Source organism: Narcine bancroftii, chromosome 6, assembly GCF_036971445.1.
Source record: "Narcine bancroftii isolate sNarBan1 chromosome 6, sNarBan1.hap1, whole genome shotgun sequence".
Taxonomy (NCBI): domain Eukaryota; kingdom Metazoa; phylum Chordata; class Chondrichthyes; order Torpediniformes; family Narcinidae; genus Narcine; species Narcine bancroftii.
In genome coordinates, this window is record NC_091474.1 from 162373197 (window position 1) to 162396250 (window position 23054).

At 41.1% G+C, this 23054-nt stretch overlaps 1 protein-coding gene across 10 annotated transcripts in view; it reads right to left on the bottom strand.

The window, feature by feature from the left end:
• Positions 1-23054, bottom strand: part of dtnba (dystrobrevin, beta a) — a 493032-nt gene that overhangs the window by 215442 nt on the left and 254536 nt on the right. For 9 of the 10 annotated variants that reach the window (XR_011340480.1, XR_011340479.1, XM_069886546.1 and 6 more), the window contains exons 13-14: positions 22343-22432; positions 4246-4333 (exon numbers count right to left, since the gene is read on the bottom strand). Coding sequence is in view for 8 of the 10 variants with exons in the window: in XM_069886546.1 (XP_069742647.1) it covers positions 4246-4333; positions 22343-22432 (178 nt within the window). In the remaining 2 variants the exon portion in view is untranslated. Of the gene's footprint in view, positions 1-4245; positions 4334-5786; positions 5902-22342; positions 22433-23054 lie in introns of those variants that run through there. The other variant, XM_069886551.1, reaches the window with a different exon arrangement.

The window sequence follows — 23054 nt, forward strand, 5'->3', positions numbered from 1 at the left end:
CCCAAAATGATTTTCAAGTACTCTGAATGTACATTCACTGGTGTTGTACATAGTTGGAATTAAATGTCCTTACTTTCAGACTTCAACCTTGAAATATCCACCTACTGCACGCATGTGCCACTCTTCTTGTGGTTTGTACACCAGGCTTCCCAAATCCCTTTGTGCTGCAGCTTTTCACTGTTTTTCTCCCTTAAAATAGCACTCAATTCTTTTATGAATCATTCCAAAATGAACATATTTTCCCACATGTTCCACCACCCAACTTTTTTGCTTTCTCATTGAGCTCAACAGCAAATTAGTGATCTCTTGATCAAAGGGTCTTCAATCTGAAATATTTTAACTTTGCTTCTCTTTCCACAGATTCTGCCCGACCTGCTGAGGGTTTTCCATTTTTTGAAATTTCAGATTTGCAGTATCTGCAGTTGAGATTTTCTCTGTTTCTTTACTCCTCACAACTTGCATTCCCGCGTGTTTTATGTGCTGCTTGCAAATCTGGCAACCATACATTCACTTCTTTCTTCAAGTCATTATTATATTTTGTAAATGATTGGAATCTGAGAACTGATCTCAGAGGAACCCTATTGGTTTCAGGTTGTCAGTCTCAAATTTAATTCCTTATCCTTACTCACTATGATCCCCCTTTCAAGCATTCCAGAAAAAAAGTTTTTAACTTGTAATCTAATATTGCCTCAATTTTTTAATGACTCTTTTGTGATGCATTGAGAGATGTTTTATCAAGTTATATAGTTTTATACAATTATCAGGAGTCCCCTGATTTCTCCATTCGTCAGAAATATTCCTTTTCTGTCATAATGATACTGCTCCACATACTCTTGCTGTAATATTTTCACTTCACTGAATAATCACCCAAATGTGGTCTTTATTACATGAATGGAAAATATGCTGTCTCCAGTTATTGATGAATGACACACAACATTTTATTGTTATCAGTTTGAAAAATACTTCATAAAATGTATGGGAGAATTTATCGAAAGTCAGACAACTGTAATTCGGGACATTCATAACCTGAGAAGCCATAGCCACATTTTATCATTGTTGCATGAGAACAATGCATCGATGTTTCAAATTTCACTGTTTTTTAACTTTTTGGGTTTTTTTTGTTTGCTTGCTGTTCACAAGATCACAAGTAATAAGAGAAGAATTGGCCCATCGTCTCTGCTCTGCTATTCTAATCATGAGCTGATCCATCCTCCCACTCAGCCCCACTCCCTAGCTTTCTCCCCATAACACTTGATGCCCTAACTCATCAAATACCTGTCAATTTCTGCCTTATATACACCCAATGATCTCACTTCCACAACTGCCTTTGGCAACAAGTTCCACAGACTCATGACCCTCTGACTGAAGGTATTTTTGCATGTCTTATATTCTCACCTTTTATCCTCAAATTATGCCCTCTTGTCCTAGAAACCCCAACCATGTTGCCACATCACCTCTGTCCAGGTTTTTCATCATTCAAAATGCCTCTGAGGTTTCCCCCATCCTTCTGTACTCCAATGAGTACAATCCAAGAGCCAACAATTGTTCCTCATAAGCTAACCATTTCATTCCTGGTATCATTTTAGTCAATACACCAAGTGATGTCTCACCAGTGCTTTATAGAGTCTCAACATGACATCCCTGCATTTGTCTGCTATTCCTCCAGAAATGAACACCAAGATTGGATTTGGCTTCTTCACCACCACTCAACCTGGAGGTGAACCTTTAGAGTATCCTGCATGAGGACTTGCAAGTCTCTTTGCACTGTGGAATTTTGAATTTTCTCTCCATCTCAATAATAATCCGCCTGTCTATTTTTCCTACTAAAGTGCATGACTAAACACTTTCCAACATTGTAGTTCATCTGCCTTTCTTTGCCCATTCTCCAAATCTACAGCCTTTCAGTGTTCTCAGCACCATCTCCCCTACCACCTATGTTGACTGACTCCTAATGATTTTCAGCACCTCTCTCAGTGCCTCTTAAATGTAGTGATTGGATCTGATTTCACCACCTCCTCTGACAACAAATTCATGACAACAATCACTCTCTAGGCAAAACCAGGTACATAAATCCAGTTCCCTATTTTCTCCGAGAATTTTGTTACCGTTGATTCGAGGGGTCTGTCCTGCGGATAGCTCGCTTTTTCCTGCTGCCTTTCTGAAATGTAGATATTTGATTTTTGCAAGAATAACGATGGCAGTGAATGATGTGAAGAGGTTGGGACAAAAGTGAGCTGTTGTTCTGAATGTCGACTCCAAATCAGTGAACATAAACTGGTTAATGGTTTCAGTTATTATTCTGCCACCTGGGAGGCAACACATCATCTTAGATTCACAGTTACAACCACAGAAACATCTCTCCGTTCCACTTATAACTGAACTGTAATCATTGACAATTTTAGGCTGCACAAAGACTGGGCAAAGCAAATTAGTAAATAACACTGTGGCTGGAGAGACTTGCTACAGTGAATGGAAGCCTATGACGAGTGATGCAACACCGAGATTAGTGTTTGGGTCCTCACTGTGTTACATGCATCATTGATGCCACAGAAATTGGCAGTGTTATTGACAGTGAAGATGATTGAGTTTGGCTACTGGATAATAATTGATCATTTGGTAATATGGAACGTGAGGTGATGCACTTTGGAGGACTAGTAAGAGTGGAACATACACAGTGAAAGTCTCAGCACCAAGGCCAGAGGGAATACTCACAAACCAAAGGATGTCCAGGAAACTGGAGAGGCTGGGCCTGTTTTCTGTGGAGAGGAGGAAGGTGAAGGAATAGCTGATAGAGGTATACAAAATGAACAGGGTAGATCATGGGAAATGTTTCCTCAGAGTGGAGATGTCTCAAACTGAGCCCATATGTTTTGGATAAGGTTTAAAAGGGACCAGAGGATGAATTTTTCCCCATCGCATGGATGAAATAAATAACAGACTGCCTGAGGAGGAGATGGAGGCAAAATGTCTTGTAGCATTTAAGAATTTTAGCACTTAAATTTCCAACACTGTGGTCCAAGTAATGGTAAATGTAATGGTTGGCATATCGATTAGCAGGATGCCATTACAGCGCCAGCGATTGGAACTGAAGTTTGAACCCTGCACTGTCTATAAAGAGTTTGTACGTTGTCCCCGTCTCTGCATGTATTCTCCCTGAGGGCTCCGGTTTCTTCCCACCTCTTGAAACATACCAGGGGTGTAGGTTAATTGGGTGTAATTGGGCTGCACTGGGTCATGGGCTGAAATGGCCTGAAATGGTAGTATGTCTAAAAATTTTTTTTTTAATTTTAAAAAACATTTAAATGCAAATTTAGAATTAACTTGATGGTTGGCATGGACATGATGGGCCAAAGGGGATGCTCCTGTGCTTCATGATCCTCTGACTCCACATCAATCTTTTCAGCCCAAGTTATCAGTGATATATACTTGGAATGTCACTTTTGGTTTGTTGTACTTTGATCCAAATTCTAGCCACGCCATAAAATTGAGCTAATGTAACAGAAAGGAATGGGCTTATGTGACATTGAGTAAATCAGTGAAACTGTTTATATTCAAATAAATCTTTGTGTTATCATGTGTGTAAATAAGAACTACGTTTCACAGCATGCAATGCACGTGGTTGGGCAGAAACTGGAAGTGGTGTCGAACAGGAGTCACGGGCGTTATCGATGGAAGTCAGTTGAAACAGCTCAAGGAAAATAATGTCAGTTAAGTCTTAAGCCCAAGTAAAGTCATTTTTTCTTGAAAGAACAAGCATAAAACTTTCATTTGTGTAATCTACTTTTCCCTGTCCAATGCTTCTTATGAAGAGAGTTCATGAAGAAGAGCTGGAGCATCCCAATGTTAACAGCTGTAAAGCCACTTCACAAACAATTGAACTCTTGATTTAAGTTGATCAGACACTCACTGAGCACAAGTGAAAGGCAGGGAACAGAATTCAAGCTGACTGCCCCTGGCAGGCAACTAAACTCCAAAGCTGCACATCTTACTTTTTAATTCAGGCAACTATTCTGATAACATTCAATTAACCCCCAACATTTATAACTTTCTCTTAAACTCTTATTAAAAATCAAATAATTCAATTGTATCATTCTTGTCACCAGCATGAGTACACCCTATCCAACTTACTGAAAATTAAAAAATAAAGTCATTCTACAAAAACCGGCTCATCTTCTGATGCCGACAATTGTCAGTGCTGGGTTCCATGAAGAGTTTAAGGAGAATGAATGAGGCTCTGTTACTTACGGTGTTTCCAGTTTCCGCAGCCAACCTGGCAGCATACCTGGCAATCAACCTGTGTTCTTCATCCAGTCTGCTTGGACTGTCCAGGACACTGTCCAGAAATAAATTCAAGCTAAGTTACAATCCTTCAGATATTAGAACATCCTTATGCAGCTCGCTCCATTCAGTTATGATGAAGAAATGATGGTTGGTCAGAAATTCAGTCATCTTTTGTTCTGTTATTAGCCACTCACACTGAATCAACATATGTTAAGCACACAATGCACAACTATGAATTATGGGTACATTTATAAAAGTCCACAGACAGTGGAGTTTGAAAGAATTTGATCCTCATTCTGTAAGTTACCTGAAACAAATGAGATATTTTGTCAAATCCAAAGGCAGCAGAAAAAGAAAATCATTCAATCTAATCAACAGGAAAATTTCAGCAATTTTAGCTCGACCTTATGAGGTTTCACAAAACAATTATATTTTTGTAATTTTTAGAGCAAATTTAGTTTCCAGAAAATATATTCCACTTTTTGTATGTGCAAGATGGGTATTATAAGATAAGTTATAAGGGTATCAGGTGGTGCAAAGAGATAGACAGGATGGTAAGGGAGGTGGAGTTGCACTCTTAATCAAAGGTGAGCTCCAGGCAATAGTGAGGGATGATATAAGATCTAAAGAGCATAATTTTGAGTTCATTTGGATAGAGATAAAGAATAACAAAGGGAAAAAATTATTGGTGGGTGTCATCTATCGCCCACCAAATAACAATAGTTTAGTGGCACAGAAAATAAATAGAGAGATAAGTGAGGCATGTAATAAATGATGATACGGCAGTTGTCATGGGGGATTTTAACTTCCACATAGATTGGGAAAATCAAGTTGGTCGTGGGAGTCTGGAAGAGGACTTCATAGAATGCATCCGCAAGAGCTTTCTTGAGCAGCATGTTAAGGAGCCAACAAGAGAAAATGCTCTCCTGGATCTAGTGTTGTACAATGAGATAGGTAGAGTAAATGATGTAATAGTCCGAGACCATCTGGGAAATAGTTAGATCTAAAACTAATATATTATGCTTAAACAGGGGTGACTACCATAGGATGAGGGAGGAATTGGGCAGAGTGGACTGGGAGCACAGGCTAATTGATGAAACAGTTGAGGAACAGTGGAAGATTTTCAAAGAAATATTTTGTAATGCTCAACAAGAATATATTCCGGTCAGGAAAAAGGGCAGCAAGGGAGGGAAAAATCAACCGTGGTTAACAAAGGAAATAAAGGAGAGAATAAAATTGAAGGCACAGGTGTGCAAAGCTGCAAAGAGCAGTGGGAAACTGGAAGATTGGGATAACTTTAAGAGACAACAAGGGGTTACAAGTGGATAATAAGAAATGGGAAAAAGGATTATAAAAGTAAATTGGCACAAAATATAAAAACAGAAAGCAAAAAATTTTGTAAAAGTGCGGAGTTAAGGATGCGAATGTTGGGGAGGGCCTTGATAAAATAGTTGTTACAAAGGAAGTAGTGATAGAGAAACTAATGGGACTAAAGCCAGACAAATCACCTGGTCCTGATGATATGCATCCAAGGGTTCTGAAGGAAATGGCAGAAGTTATAGTTGATGCATTGGTGGTCATATACCAAAATTCCTTGGATTCTGGGCAGGTCCCGGCAGACTGGAAGACAGCAAATGTCACGCCACTTTTTAAGAAGGGATGTAGGCAGAAGACTGGAAATTATCGGCCAATTAGCTTGACGTCTGTAGTTGGAAAAATGCTTGAAGCCATCATTAAAGATGAAATAATGAAACTTTTGGAGCGTAAGGGTTCAATCAGGCAGATGCAGCATGGTTTTAGAAAGGGAAGATCTTGCTTGACAAACTTGTTAGGATTCTTTGAGGATATAATGGGTGCGGTGGATAGAGGGGAACAGGTTGATGTTGTATATTTGGATTTCCAGAAAGCGTTTGATAAGGTGCCGCACAAGAGACTTATCAGTAAGTTACAGGAAAGTGGAGTCCGGGGAAGTATATTGGCATGGATCGAAAATTGGTTGTCTGATAGGGGGCAGAGAGTCGGGATAAGTGGGAGTTTTTCAGGTTGGCAGAGAGTGATAAGTGGGGTGCCGCAGGGGTTGGTGTTAGGCCCACAACTGTTCATCATTTACATTGATGACTTGGAGGAGGGGACAAAATGTGGTGTTGCCAAATTTGCGGATGACACCAAATTGAGTGGTAGAGCAAATTGTAATGAGGATGTGGAGAGTCTGCAGAGGGATATAGTTAAGCTGGATGAGTGGGCAAAGGTCTGGCAGATGGAGTACAATGTTAGTAAGTGTGAGGTTATCCACTTTGGCAAGAAAAATAAAAGAGCTGAATATTATTTTAAGGGTGAAAAACTACAGCATGCTGTTGTGCAGAGGGACTTGGGGGTGCTTGTGCATGAATCACAAAAAGTTAGGTTGCAGGTGCAGCAGGTTATTAAGAAGGCAAATGGAATGTTGGCCTTCATCGCTAGAGGAATTGAATACAGGAGTAGGGAGGTAATGTTGCAACTGTATAAGGTGCTGGTGAGACTGCGCCTGGAGTACTGTGTCCAGTTCTGGTCTCCATATTTGAGGAAGGATATACTGGCTTTGGAGACGGTCCAGAGGAGGTTTACTAGGTTGATCCCTGGGATGAAGGGGTTGACTTATCATGAAAGATTAAATCGTCTAGGATTGTATTCGCTCAAGTTCAGAAGAATGAGAGGAGATCTTATAGAAACATATAGGATTATGAAGGGTATGGATAGGATAGATGTAGGAAGGTTTTTTCAGCTGGCTGGGGAAACTAAAACGAGAGGACACAGTCTCAAGATTCAGGGGAGTAGATTTAGGACAGAGTTGAGGAAAAATAGTTTTTCCCAGAGAGTAGTGAATGTTTGGAATTCTCTATCCAGGGAAGTGGTTGAGGTTACTTCATTAAACATATTTAAAATTCGGTTAGATAAATTTTTACATGATAGAGCACACATGTCAATCTCAGGCCCGCAGGCCAAATTTGGCCTGTCATATAATTATACTTGGCCCGCAAGATCATATCAAATATGTATTAGAGCTGGCCCGCTGGCTGCCATGCCAGTATAGCGCATGCACAGCTAATACTACAAATCCCAGAATGCTTTGCAAATGCATTGGCGCTGGCCCGTCAGCCCGCTAATCGCCCCACCTCCTCTCTTTATTTCATTAGCATCTGCGACCTGTCGCCCAACTCACATGTAATAAACCTCTTACGGAAAATGGCCAAATGAAAGACAGAAAACAGGACCTTTCAAGACAGGTGGGAGGCAAACTCTGACCCTACAGTTTGATGAACTTGCATCTAAGAAGAGCAAGTATCTGGTTTAGACCCAGGTGCATCAGAGTAAATCACAGTGTAGCAAGGCAAGCTTGGATTAATATTTTCTTTGGTTAACTTTGGACTGTTCATAGTTGAAAGATTGGATTTTCATTGAAGCAAGTTGTTATTTTTTTGACTTGTTGGCTTGTGAAAAAAAAACATTTAAAAGGAGCTTAAAGGCTATAGAGAAATATTATTTATTGAATATTTTATTTCTCATTTGTTAATGCTTCTTCTGGAAAGAGTTTAACCAAAACTATTATTAAACATTTATTTTAATAAGAAGTAGTTTAACATTACATATGTTGAAAGAAGAGAAAACATGCAGATGTTGTTGAAAATTTTCAATAAATATTTAGTTTGGCCCACGACTTAGTCCAAGTTTTTAATTTTGGCCCTCTGTGAATTTGAGTTTGACACCCCTGTGATAGAGGAATTAGGGGATATGGGGAGAAGGTCATAAATTAGATCAGCCATGATCTTAATGAATGGCAGAGCAGGCTTGATGGGCCATTTTTGGCCTACTCCTGTTCCTACTTCCTATGTTCCTAGTTCACAAATTTAATTTGAAATAATTTGAGGAAAAAATTTTATGGTAAGTTCAGCTGATTCATTGATTTGTCAAAATACAAGAGGTCTTATTCTTGTAGGTTGCAGTTGAATAACTTTGCACCCAAACCTCTGGGTTCAGTTTGTGAGGAGAGAATGCTGACTCCATGTCAGACAAACATAAATTGTGTGGTCTCCTCGGTATTTGGGGTGTGGAGATGAATAAAAGGTAATGATGTGTTTTCACGCGTTTAAACAATGTGGATTGTTGCAGGCCTTCAAACATTCAGCCACAGCAATTTAATTAGAATGACGCTGATGTGGGATTTTTTTGAATTAAAAGTATTATTGCTCAATCTATATATTGCTCAATTCCAGACTTCAGAGGGCCTGTGTTCTTCTCATCAATGTTCCATTTTCAATTGCATTTTGACTGTCAGATGCAAATTATTGGAGAAAATATTAAAGGCCAAACTTCCATTGGATCCAATGTTGGGAAATATTAAGATATTTAGTTTAAAATTTAAGGTTAAGTATGTATAAATTGAATTTTTATGATTAGCTTTAGCTGTTTCAAGGAAATGTGCAGCTATTACTTGGAATTCTGATATGGATTTGGGGATGCAAAAATGGCACACTGAAATGAGATCCTGTATTCCTCTTGAAAAAATAACTCATAGTTTACATGATAAATATCACTTCTTTTTGAAAATATGGACCCAATATCTACAATATGTTGGTTTGAAAATTTAAACTCTCAATAGCTCATCCTGGTGATGGTTCTCAGTTTCATGGCGGTTGATTTAATTTTATATATCTATTTGATAATCTCCTTTTCTTCTTAGGGGTACTTGGGAGGGGGGGGGGTGGTGGAGAGGGAAGGGGGTGGTGTGGAGAGAGGGATTAGGTTTATATATACCATATGTATTTTCTTTTTTTTTGTATACAATTCATTATTAATTGAAATGTATTGAGGTTTTAAAATTTTAAATAAAATATTTAAAAAAATGTAAGTTCTTCAAAACTTCTGCCACTGTTTCTGACCTCACTTCATCCTCCATGCCTGTTGTCCCTGCCCTCACCAATTTCCTGCACTGCCTTGGCTCATCTTGTCCCTTCACATCTTTGGATTATCTCTGAATGTGCACCAGCTTTCAATTAATTAACCAATACCACAAATAGATAAAATTTGTATTAGCTCTTCAATTGGTCACATTGGTTCAGATTTTCCAGAGAACAGGAAAATCACATTAACGAAACCTTACAGGGACATATAGGCTCAATAAGAAATTGAAAATTTGGATAATTACATCATTAGATTAATGAACAAAAGCAAAATATTGAGCAAATATATCAGGGGTTGAGAGAGATCTAGAGAAGAAAATATATTTTATGATTATTGTAAGAATTAAAATCTAAAGAATCTAAAGGAATAAGACATGACTGAATGAAAAGTAAATTTAAAGGTCAAAGAGAAAATTTGGAATAGTTAAGATCTTTTATGAAGCATTCATTCTGAATGCACATGTGCCAATTTTCCGGCACTTCACCTCAGACCACGACATATATGAGAAAAGCAGAGGCTCCAAATATTGTATGGGTATCCCAAAGCTTATGAATGTACAGGATATCTACAATAATGATCTCCGATTTCCATTTTTGATAACACTTGCACAGACACTGGAAACTCCTGTCAGATTTACTACTGTTCATCTCACCATTATTCTCAACACAAAATCTGGGCCACTGTCTCATTTACTGTGACAACTTGTGGAAGACAATCTTTTTTTATTTATCCTGTCTTGAAGTTTTTAATAATTTGTTTTGGACATCATCCTCTTGAAACATTATTAGGATATGCGTCTCTAGTCCTCAGAATTTGAGTGAACCAAGGGATTGAAAGAGCAACAATGGTGCAAGTGGCTCCATCCTCATGAGATCAATCAGACAGAAAAGGGAGGGGCATTCACTCTTTAGAGATGTCATTCTGAAAATGAGGAAAATTGAAACTGATAATAATTTAGTGCTAACTCTCATGTTTATGTTTCAAGCACCAGACTGATTATAGATTGCAGAAAAGCATAAATTATGTCTGAGTTTTTTTGTAATTCACCTCACAAGACATCAAATTACTCCCTTAAGTATGCAATGATTACCAAAATTATCTTGCAGCATTACTTTCTCAAATTAACCATAGAATCACCAAATGAACACCCAGTGATGGATCAATCAGTGCCCTTAGGTGAAGGAAGAGGCGGTGGTGTCTGCTTCGTGTTTAACTCATGGTGTTCATTTGTGGTGATCCCTTCCCGGGCTGTTCTCCTCATCTGGAACATCTGGGGCTGAAGTGCTGATCCTCCTACCTCCTGAGGGAATTCATCACTGACATCCTGACTACAGTCTACATCCTCCACAGGCAGATGTTGAGCTAGAACTGAAGGACCTACACACAGCGATCAATTATCCTCATTTGGAGTATCCCAATACTTTCTCAGTCATCATTAGAGACTTTAACCAGACCAGCTTAAAGAAGGTTCTCCCAAACAATCACCAGCCCGTCTCCTGCAACACTCGGGGATCGAACACTCTTGATCACAGCTACACCACCATTGAGGATGTCTCCCGCAGAAGAGCAGCTTCAAGAATGCCTGGAGAAAGTGGACTGGGCAACATTCGAGGACTTGGTGATGAATCTGAATGAACATTCCACAGTGGTCATCCACTTTATCAGAAAATACATGGACAAGTGTACATATTCGAGTGAATCCCAATCAGAAGTGCTGGATGAACCAAGAGATCCCCAAAGTTTTGAAGACCAGAACTCTAGTGTATAAGACTGGAGATTGAGAAACATACAGAAATGCCAGTTGCAACCTCTGGAAGGCCATTAAAAACAAGCACAATGCAAACTCTGATGACTTTGAAAGGGGACACAATGATGCCCCAACACAAGCCCCACAGTCCCTAGCGATTCTGTGCTCAGTTTCTGACGCTGATCTGAAAAGACACTTCAGAAGGATGAATCCTTAGAGAGTATCCGACCCAGATGATGTACCTGGCCAGGTCCTTAAAACCTTGCAAGAGATTTGGCAGATATCTGGAACCTCCCATTACAATGGTCATATAGGATGAGGGACCCCACCCCTATCTGCACTGATAGGTGGAGGAGGAGAGAGTTAGAACCTTCAAGTTTGTGGGAGTCCATATTTAAGCAGAGCTCTTCCAGAGCCAGCTCATCAAGGCAACTGTAAGAAGGTACGATGACAGCTGACGAGATTTGGCATGCTGTCTAATACTCTCACAAAGTTCAACACACACTGGATGGTTGCATCATAGCTTGGTTGGAAATTCGACTGTCCACGAAGGCAGAAAAATACAAATGTTAAGAAAATTTTTCACAGGCTCCAAACTCCCACACATTAAGGACATCGACGTGAGGCACTGCCTTAAAAAGATATCCAGCTTGCTTGGCCATGGCACACGAACCATGGGTGTAAAGGGTGGGGCCAGTACTGCGCACACTGCACTCCACCTAAAAGCTCCTTTGCGCAGGCCCGAGGACAGGTCCACGTCCTCCCCCTCAAAAGATGCACACAAACTCAAGCTAGCATGTTGGAACATCAGAACCATGCTAGACAAGGCTGACACCCATCGACCTGAACGTCGGTCTGCCCTCATTTCACATGAACTCCTCAGACTCGACATCGACATAGCCGCTCTCAGTGAAGTCCGCCTTGCAGATGTAGGCAGCCTCCAAGAACATGGCGTGGGCTTCACACTCTACTGGTCTGGCAAGTCTCAGGCTGAACGACACCTATCTGGTGTTGGCTTCATGGTCAAGAACTCCATTGCCTCCAAACTAGAAAACCTCCCGACAGGCCACACTGACCGGATCATTTCCATGCGACTCCCCCTTCAAAACAAGCGACATATCACTCTCATCAGTGTCTATGCTCCAACCCCTCAGGCAGAAACAGCAGAAAAGGACAAGTTCTACACTGATCTGCGCAACCTCATCCAACACACCCCTACAGCCGACAAGGTTGTCATCCTTGGCGACTTCAACGCTCGCGTCGGCAGACTCAGAAACCTGGCCAGGAATCCTTGGCAAGCATGGTGTCGGCAAGTGCAATGACAATGGGCGCCTCCTGTTGGAACTCTGCGCAGAACAGCGGCTTGTCATTACTAACACCCTTTTCCAGCAGAGAGACAGCCTGAAGACTACCTGGATGCATCCCCGATCCAAACACTGGCACCTCCTGGACTACGTTCTGGTGCGAGGAAGAGACAACGAGATGTGCTCCACACCAGGGTCATGCCCAGCGCGGAATGCCACACTGACCACTGGCTTGTTCATTGCAAGCTCAACCTTCACTTAAAGCCAAAGTTCAAGAACAGTCGTGCCCTCAGAAAGAGGTTCAATGTTGGAATCTTGCAGTCAGACGTAGTGAGAGGAAACTTCCAGGCAAGGCTCGAGGATGCAAACTGCCTCACATCTCCTGAAACCCTCTGGGATCAGCTGAAAACGGCCATACTGCAATCCACTGAAGAGGTACTGGGCTTCTCCTCCAGGATAAACAAGGACTGGTTTGACGAAAACAACCAGGAAATCCGAGAGCTGCTGGCAAAGAAGTGATCTGCCCACCAGGCTCACCTTGCAAAGCCTTCCTGGCCAGAGAAAAAATGAGCCTTCCGTCTCACATGCAGCCACCTTCAGTGCAAACTCCGGGAGATCCAAAATGAGTGGTGGACTAGCCTCGCCAAACGAACCCAGCTTAGTGCCAACATTGGCGACTTCAGGGGTTTTTATGAGACACTAAAGGCTGTGTACGGCCCCTCACCCCAAGTCCAAAGCTCTCTGCGCAGCTCAGATGACGAAGTTCTCCTCAGCGACAAGATCTCCATCCTCAATCGATGGTCTGAACACTTCCAATCCCTTTTCAGTGCCAACCGCTCAGTCCAAGAATCTGCCCTGCTCCAGCTCCCTCAACAACCCTTGAGGCTAGAGCTGGATGAGGTCCTTACCCAGGAAGAGACATATAAGGCAATTGAACAACTGAAAAGTGGCAAAGCAACAGGTATGGATGGAATCCCCCCCAGAGGTCTGGAAGGCTGGCGGCAAAACTCTGCATGCCAAACTGCATGAGTTTTTCATGCTCTGCTGGGACCAAGGAAAGCTGCCTCAGGACCTTCATGATGCCATCATCATCACCCTGTACAAAAACAAAGGCGAGAAATGAGACTGCTCAAACTACAGGGGAATCACGCTACTCTCCATTGCAGGCAAAATCTTCGCTAGAATTCTCCTTAATAGACTAATACCTAGTGTCGCCGAAAATGTCCTCCCAGAATCACAGTGTGGCTTTCGCACAAACAGAGGAACTACTGACATGGTCTTTGCCCTCAGACAGCTCCAAGAAAAGTGCAGAGAACAAAACAAAGGACTCTACATCACCTTTGTTAACCTCACCAAAGCCTTTGACACCGTGAGCAGGAAAGGGCTTCGGCAAATACAAGAGCGCCTCGGATGCCCCCCCAAGTTCCTCAACATGGTTATCCAACTGCACGAAAACCAACAAGGTCGGTTCAGATACAGCAATGAGCTCTCTGAACCCTTCTCCATTGACAACGGCGTGAAGCAAGGCTGTGTCCTCGCACCAACACTCTACTATATTCTTCAGCATGATGCTGAAACAAGCCAATAAAGACCTCAACAATGAAGACGGTGTTTACATCCGGTACCGCACAGATGGCAGTCTCTTCAATCTGAGGCGCCTGCAAGCTCACACCAAGACACAAGTGCAACTTGTCCGTGAACTACTCTTTGCAGACAATGCCGCTTTAGTTGCGTATTCAGAGTCAGCTCTCCAGCGCATGACGTCCTGTTTTGTGGAAACTGCCAAAATGTTTGGCCTGGAAGTCAGCCTGAAGAAAGAGTCCTCCATCAGTCAGCTCCCCACCATGACTACCAACCCCCTCAATATCTCCATCGGGCACACAAAACTCAAAATGGTCAACCAGTTTACCTACCTCGGCTGCTCCATTTCATCTGATGCAAGGATCGACAAAGAGATAGACAACAGACTCGCCAAGGCAAATAGCGCCTTTGGAAGACTACATAAAAGAGTCTGGAAAAACAACCACCTGAACAAATGCACAAAGATCAGCATGTACAGAGCCGTTGTCATACCCACGCTCCTGTTCGGCTCCGAATCATGGGTCCTCTACCTGCATCACCTCCGGCTCCTAGAGCGCTTCCATCAGTGCTGTCTCCACTCCATCCTCAACATTCATTGGAATGACTTCATCACCAACATCGAAGTACTCGAGCTGGCAGAGTCCGCAAGCATCGAATCCATGCTGCTGAAGACCCAACTGCGCTGGGTGGGTCACGTCTCCAGAATGGAGGACCATCGCCTCCCCAAGATCGTGTTCTATGGTCAGCTCTCCACTGGCCACCGAGACAGAGGTGCACCAAAGAAGAGGTAAAAGGACTGCCTAAAGAAATCTCTTGGTGCCTGCCACATTGACCACCGCCAGTGGACTGATATCGCCTTCAACCGTGCATCTTGGCGCCTCACAGTTCGGCGGGCAGCAACCTCCTTTGAAGAAGACCGCAGAGCCCACCTCACTGACAAAAGACAAAAGAGGAAAAACCCAGCACCCAACCCCAACCAACCAATTTTCCCTTGCAACCGCGCCTGCCTGTTCCGCATCGGATTTGCCAGTCACAAACGAGCCTGCAGCAGACGTGGACTTACCCCTCCTTAAATCTTTGTCCCCAAAGCCAAGCCAAAGAAAAAAGAAAAGAATTACAGTGTCAACAACCTGAATTCAAATTTGGCGTGTTACGAGCCCAGAGGACCCATAAACCCAGCAGCAATAGATTTCACCAAGACAAATGGTTACTTAAACAAAAGTTGTATTAATTATCTTTAAACATGAAAACAGAATCACACTTCAACTTATTACTATTGACTTAACTAACCTAACTTAACCCCCTACTAATTCTAAGTGCATGTGTATGTAATGTGTGTGTAAGTTCAGAAAAGTTCTTTGGTTCACAGTCCAATCTCACTTCTCATTCCTCCAAGTTAATTGGTTGCAGGCAATTCTTATACTGTGCACAGAATTTAACATTTATAAAGTTTACCAGGCTTTGGTGCTTGAAAGGTAAATGGTTACCGCTCAGGAAGGTTCTTGTCGGCTTTCAGAGAGAGATTTGTTGTTCCAGGATCTCCACAAGTGATTCCTTTTTAATCAGCAACTTCAGTGTCTTGCTGATGAAACTTGCCCCATCAGGGTTTTCCAGATGATAACCTCTTTCTTTCAGTTCCTTTTTGTTTCTCTTATTCCAAGTGAAACATTAGACAGCCAGTCCTCTCCTTTTGCATGAACCACAAGTGCTTTGACCATGCTGAATTGAGAACTCCTATCCCATCTTCCAAATGGGGTTTTCCACAAGCTTGCCAGCTTGTCCTGTTCCAGTCCCAGCTGCTGTTGCTGACAGTAACACTGTCGAACTGATCTGATCTCTGTCTCTCTCTCTCTCTCTGAGAGAAACTCTGTTTCCTTTCCCTCTGCTTGCAAAACCACATAACCCTCTTAGAACAGCTCCAGACAATCTGCAGCTCTGACAAGATCTTTCATCTGTTGCCTTTTGATAAACAACAATCCATTAGTGAAGTCTCTTGGGCACTCTCCAAAGCTCTTGCAAAATTTGTTGGGTCGATATGTCTAGCATTAGCAGAGCTCCAGTATTTCAAATAAGATCTGTTTTAAAGTGTTTGTATGTAACCTACTCAAACAAACCTTTTCCAATTTATCTCCCAAAAACATATCTATATACTCTGTCTCAGGCGCAGTCTGTAAGGAAGGTGTATGTTTTCCCTGTGTTTGTGTGGGTTTACTCTGGGTGCTCCGGTTTCCTTCCACCTTTCAAAAACGTTGTGTTTGCAGGTTAATTTAGGTATAATTGGGCAGCATGGGTTTAAATGGCTGGAATTGGCTTCAACCGTGTTGTAAATAACATTTTAAAAATTTATTAAAAATTTAAATCAAATTATACAAAACTTCATGCATACTTTAAAACTCCAAACAGATAAAGCCGTAACAATTAAGCAAATCAAATGTATCTCTTTTTTCCTTCAGCTGACCATATCTTTTGAAGTGCACTCTGCTTTTTCATCAATTTTATTCAAAAATAAACTGATAAAATGTTTGTAAATTTGTTTTGAATTTACATTTTCATCCAAAAGTTTAAATCGAACACTCTTCCTTCATTTCAATCTGACCACACAGCTGAAGACTCAAGCAATCATGCTGTAATCACTCAACCCTCCAGGTGACCTCTCTGATGCAATCACATCACATTCAACCCTGAGATTCTTTCTCCTGCAGGCAAGGCAGAATTACCACTAATTGTTAGTGCAAAGAACACAACTGTACACAGTGTATACCTGTAAACAGATAACGAATGTAAATAAACTAACTGAGCAATACAGAGAGAATTTTAAAAAATAAAGTGCACAAGTAAGAGTCCTTAAATGAGTCCCTGTTTCAGTTTGTTATTGAGGAGTCTGATGATGAAGGGGTAGCAGCTGTTCCTGAACCTGGTGGTGCAAGTCTTGTGTCACCTCAACCTCTTTCCCGATGGCAGCAGTGAGAACAGACCACGTGCTGGGTGGTGTGAATCCTTGATGACTGCTGCTGCTCTCTGATGGCAGGGGAAATACTGGGGAAAATTTTGCCTGTGATGTCCTGGGGTGTGTCATAACCTTTTTAAGGGCTTTATGGTAAGGGGTACTGGTTATCCCAAACCAGATTGCAATGCAGCTAGTCAGGACGGTTTCCACCACACATCTGTAGAAATTTTCCAAGATTTTAGATAGCAGGTCAAACCCTGATGTACTTTCTTCATGATGCCATTAGTGTATTAGGCCCAGAAAAGATCCTCTGAGAGAGTGACTCCCAAGAACTTAAATTTGCTCATTCTTTTCACTTCTGATTCCCCCAATGATCACTGGATTGTATATCCATGGATTTCCTTTCCTGAAGTCAAATATCAACTTCTTAGCTTTGGTGACATTGAATGCTAGGTGGTTGTTGGCGCACCAGTCAGCCAAGTTTTCAATCTCTCTCCTGTATGCTGTCTCATCACCTTCCAATATACAACCCACGACCATGGTATCATTGGCAAATTTGTCGATGGCGTTATTGACGTAACGTTATTGATGTAACGTAGGTGAAAAGTGAGTAGAACAGGGGCTAAGAACACAGCCCTGTGGTACTACGGTACTGTTGAAGATTGTGAAGGAGATGTTCTTACCAATCTTCACTGATTGTGGTCTGGAGGTGAGGAAATCCATGATCCAATTACACAGTGGGGTTTTTAGTCCCAGGTCTTGCAGTTTGTTCATCAGTTTTGAGGGGATGATGAAATGCCAAACTGAAGTCGACAAAGAACATCCTGACGAATACATCATTACTGTCCATGCGTTCAGGGTTTTGTATAGAATCAGTGAGATGACATCCTCTGTAGACCTCTTGTTACAATAGGCCAACTGGAACGTATTCATGTCATTGCTTGATTATCAATTGAATTATGACTTGATCTGCTGACATGCTTCAACACCGGCCTTTCATCACTGTTGATTTAAGTGCTACCAGTCAATAGTCATTAAGGCAGGTTACTACGTTTTTCTTGGGCACCAGTATGATTGATGCCTGTTTGAAACAGGCGGGCACCACACACTGCCAGAGTGTGGTGTTGAAGATATCCGTGAATTTGTTGGTTAGTTAGTCAGCACAGATTTTTAATACTCACCCTAGTACTCCATCCAGGCTGATGCTTTCCTCGAATTCACTTTCCTGAAGGCAGCATGCACATCATCCTTGGATATGGACAGGATCATCGGGGATATGGGGGTGCAGTGAGGTGGATCTTCGCTGTTAAATTCGTCAAATCGGACATCGAGTTCCTCTGGGAGTGAACCTTTGCCGCCTGCTACTGCACCAGATTTGGTTTTTTAGCAGGTTATGGCTTTTGTTGTTTCCATTTTCATCCAGAATCTCCACTTCACCCAGGTGATAGAGAGAGTTGGGTTGCAGATATTCACTTTTGTGGAATTTATCAATCCAAAATCTGAGACACAGAATAAATTCACACTCATGGAATTTATGCGAAAAATATAAACCAATGCAAAAATAAATAAATGGATGCAGGTTTGTATTACAGAAAATCACAAAATGTTCCAGGACAACATGGTTAGCACAACGCTATTATAGCCCCAGCAAACTGGTTCCAATCTGGTGCTGTCTGTAAGGAGTTTGGAGATTCACTCTGTGATCCATGTGGGTTTTTACTGGGTGGTCTTGTTTCCATCCACCCTTCAAAAACGTACAGAATTGGTAAGTCAAGTGAGTGTAATTGGGTGGCATAGGTTTCTTGGGCTAGTCGACCTCCTTCTGCACTGGATCCTCAAAATAAGACTCTGAGAGCATAATTCCCTACTCCCTGTAAAGCAGAGGTCACCTAAACATTTGAATTTCTGTGTAATCACTGCAGTTGTTGATGTGTTTATTAAATGACAGATTTCGAGTTATTTGTAATTGTGCAAATCCTGATCTCATTTATGCCGTGAGAACACGGCCTGACCACGAACGTAGCCAGAATTTAAAAAAATAAATAAAATAGAACCATAGAATACTACAACACAGAAACAGACCCCTTTCGCCCTTCTAATCTGTGCTGTACCTTTTTTTTTGCCTAATCCCACTGACCCGCACCCAGTCCATAACTCTCCCATCCATGCACTTTCCAAATTCTTTTTAAGTGTTAAAATTGAGCCTGCATTCACCACTTCACCATGCTCCACCATTCTCTGTGTGAACAAGTTCCCCCTAAGCTTTTCCCCCTTTCACTTTTAACCCATGTTGTCTGGTTTGTATCTCACCTACCCTCGGTGAAAAACCCTATCTACATTTACTCTGTCTATCCCCCTCATAATTTTAAATGTCTCTCTCAAATTTTCCCTCATTATTCTTCGCTCCAGGGAATAAAGTCCTAACCTTTCCCTGTAACTCAGATCCTGAAGTCTGACCACTCTGACTCAGTCTACCCCATCGATGACCACTCCCTTGATACTGCTTCCCTCTACAGTCCCTCATTTTTATAGTGATAGTCAGCTTCTTCCTCGAATCCATAGACCATGAGACATAGGAGTGGAATTAGGCCATTTGGTCCATTGACTCTTTCTCACCACTCGTCTGCCTTCTCCCTATACCCTAAATCCCCTTTCTAATCAAACTATCAAATTTGCCTTAAATATACCCAAAGATTTAGCCTCCACAGCTGTCTGCAGCAATTAATTCCACAGATTCACCACCCTCTGGGTTAAGAAATTCCTCCTCATCTCTGTCCTAAAGAGATGTTTCTGCATTCTCAAGCTGTGCCCTCTGGTCTCAGGCTCCTACACCAGAAGAAACACTCTTCACATCCACTTTATCCAGGCCTTTCAGTATTCAATAGATTTCCACAAAATTCTCCCTCATTCTTCTGAAGTACAGTGAGTACAGTCCCAGAGCGATCAAACACTAATCATAAAATAATTATTTGGTTTTGGTGATCATTCTTGTGAACCTCCTCTGGAGGTTCTCCAATGCCAACACATCCTTCCAAACAGAGCTTAAAACAGCTCACAATACTTCAACATTGTCAAAAATGGTCAATATTCTAATTTCAAATGTCTAGTTTGGATGGAATTCGAACTTAAAAGCTTTCAATTGTTGCCCCACAGATAGTGGTTTTCAGAATCAGGATTTATTGTCATGAACAAGTCATGAAATTCAATGTTTTGCAGCAGCGTCTTAGTGCAAACATTCATATTATAACCAGCTTACAACATTACTTTAAAAATAGAAAAATAATAATGCATAAAACGTAAGGCAGTGTCTTTGATTCATTGATTATTCATGAATCTGATGACAGTGGGAAGAAACTCCTTGTGCATTGAGTGCTTGTCTTTAGGTTTCTGTACCATTTTCCCAATGGAAGCAGAGTGAAGATGGCAGGACCCAAGTGGTGGGGGTCTTTGAGGATAGAGGCTGCTTTTTTAAGACACCACCCCACATTGGTGTCCTCGAAAGAGAGGTCTGGTGCCTGCGATATCGTAGGTCAAGTTAACAACCCTCTGGAGTTTTTCTTTGAACTTTGCATCATTGGTTCCTCAACCAGGCACCTGCACTAAAGATCTGAACCTGTTGTATTCAACCTTTCTTATACTACATCTCGAGAAGTGTATCCAGTTCTTGACCCCACACCTTGCAAAAGTTACATTGATCTTAAAGAGAGTACAGCATATTCCAAATGAAAATTAGACACCAATGAAATTATAACAGGCAGAAGCTAATAATTAAGAAGTGCATTCATTGGAATTTCAAAGTTTTGGTTGGGGTATGAGCAAAGATTCAATTTATTTGCATGAACACATGAAATCTGGAATTTTCTTTCTGCAAACTGCACATGAAGTTAAATGAACTGGAAATTTCAAACTAAGATGTATTCATTTTACTCAAGACGGTAATAAAAATGGGCCAAAGGCAGAGTCACAGGTTTAGAAATCTACAATCGTCACCGAATTTCAGAAAGGAGTTAACATGCTAAATTGGTCTGAGTTCCCATGACCTTACATTTATAAGCAAAATGTACACTTGCTGTTTGCAATGGGAGTTGCTAGAATTCATTTTTAAATCTTTGAAGTGAAAAGAATCTCATTTTCCAACCATCTTCAAGGGGGGTAGTTGGAGAGGAAGTCGAAGAAACGATGCATGTCAATTTGTATACTTATAAATCAGATATTCAGCTTTTAACTGTTAATCTAACTGATGCACATCAGTGTTAAAAATAAATTATAAAGTGCCTGACGCAGGTGCAATAGGTCATGGTGGCAACGAGAGGCTGGGAGAAGAAATCCGGATCACATGCAGCAAAATGTCCAGAGATAATTATGAAGAAAGCAAGTCAACCAAACATTCAGAAAGATGATCCTACCCTAGTCCTGACCGAACAATTATTATCAGCATGGTTAGTTGTTTGCGCCGCGCTATTACAGTGCCAGTGACCCGGGTTTGAATCAGCCACTGTAAGGCATTTGTACATTCTCCCTGTGACTGTGTGTGTTTCCTCTGAGTACTCTGGATTCTTCCTATGTTCAAAAGACATATGGGTTAGTGTATGATGGCAGATCAGATGACTCTGTATAAGGTGGCCCCTGAATATCCACCTAACATGTAAGTTTTGAGGTAAACTTGCTGTAAAAGACTACCCCAAATCTGGCACTTACCGCTGTCCAGTGGAGTGACGTGCATGGTACATTTAATATACTCATACACGATATTTTAAAAGCAAATTACCATCTCATTAGCAATTTTAAAATAAGGCTGTAACAGGCCATTTAAAGCCTGTACAGAGCCAATGGCAGATGGACTTGGCGAGTGGACCCCGTGGGGGAGTGCTGCAACTTCGCTGTTAAAGTTCAAATTTTAAACTTAATGGAAGAGATCGTTGAGAATTCGCTGTTAAGGTTTGGATTTTATATTTGGTATCTAAGATGACTCCAATTTTGGGGTGACATTTTTAAAGTTCAAGGACTGTCTTATACACTGGCATATACAGAAGGTTAATTGGTCACATGGGTGTATTTGGGCAGCATGGGTTCATGGGCCGGAAAGGCCTGTGACTGTGCAGGATCTCTAAATTAATTTTTTTTAAAATCTGCTAAAGGCAAAAAATTGCTGGAGGAACATGATGGATGACTGCAAGGCTCCTTACACAGATCATCATAAAATGTCCACTACAAGCCAAATTGTTTTTTTTTTGCAACATGATCAAGAAGTTTTCTATGAACTTTTAAATAACTACTTTAGTTATGCTTCATAGAATTCAGCTGAATCCAATTTATGTGCAAAAATAGAGAAAGGAATGTTGTTAGTATGAAGCACTTATCATGCTTGCACATTATGGATTCTTAATAAGGAATTCAGTGATCAAAGAATTCAGATGGTCTTGGTACATTCCTACCTCTGCCCTCAAAAGCTGAATTTTAGACACTCTTACTAGGTTGTGTTTTCAAAGGCTTTAGAGACTTATTACCTCAGCACAGCTCTACAGGAACTCAACAAACACTAACCGTGTGCCATTCTGCAGCCGGCTCACATATACTGCTATCAGATCGTGCTCATCAGCCAACCGGTTAGCCGTGTCCAGGCCGTACTGTAACCTAGTGACAATGGAGGTAAATAAAGTAAAAAGGAGAACAAAAGAAATAAAAATAAAACTATACATGATTCACATTGTAAAACAAACAGATTGTAACAAAATTAAACCAAAAGAATAATTGAGAATTTTGATCAACAAAAGATTAAACATTAAACTTTTGGCAGACATGAGCATTTTGACTTTAATCCGTGTGATCTATGACTGAGAGGAATCTCCATTCACAAGGCTGAGCAGCACCGTTATTTAGTTATAAATCAATAGATTGGCAGACATTTTGAATATTGGTAAGCATCAGGCTCAATAAACTCAATTTATTACAGAACAGGAACAAAGATTTTATGGTGTATTCTTTCATGCCATAATTTAATCTTCACTTTTAAAATTAAAATACTGCTCCGCTCCGATGGCCTGTTTACATTTTCATTTTTTGAACAAATTTGAAATAAAATCTGTCTGATTGATGTTTCTCTGATTGATCCTCCCATCAATGATGGTTCTGCAGCACCTCCTGAGCAAGAGAGCAGAATTTACATGTGACAAATCCAGGCTGGCATTTTTCAATACACGTTACAGTTTAAGAATTCATAATGTATAAATTGACATAAACTGATTTTCTGTAAATA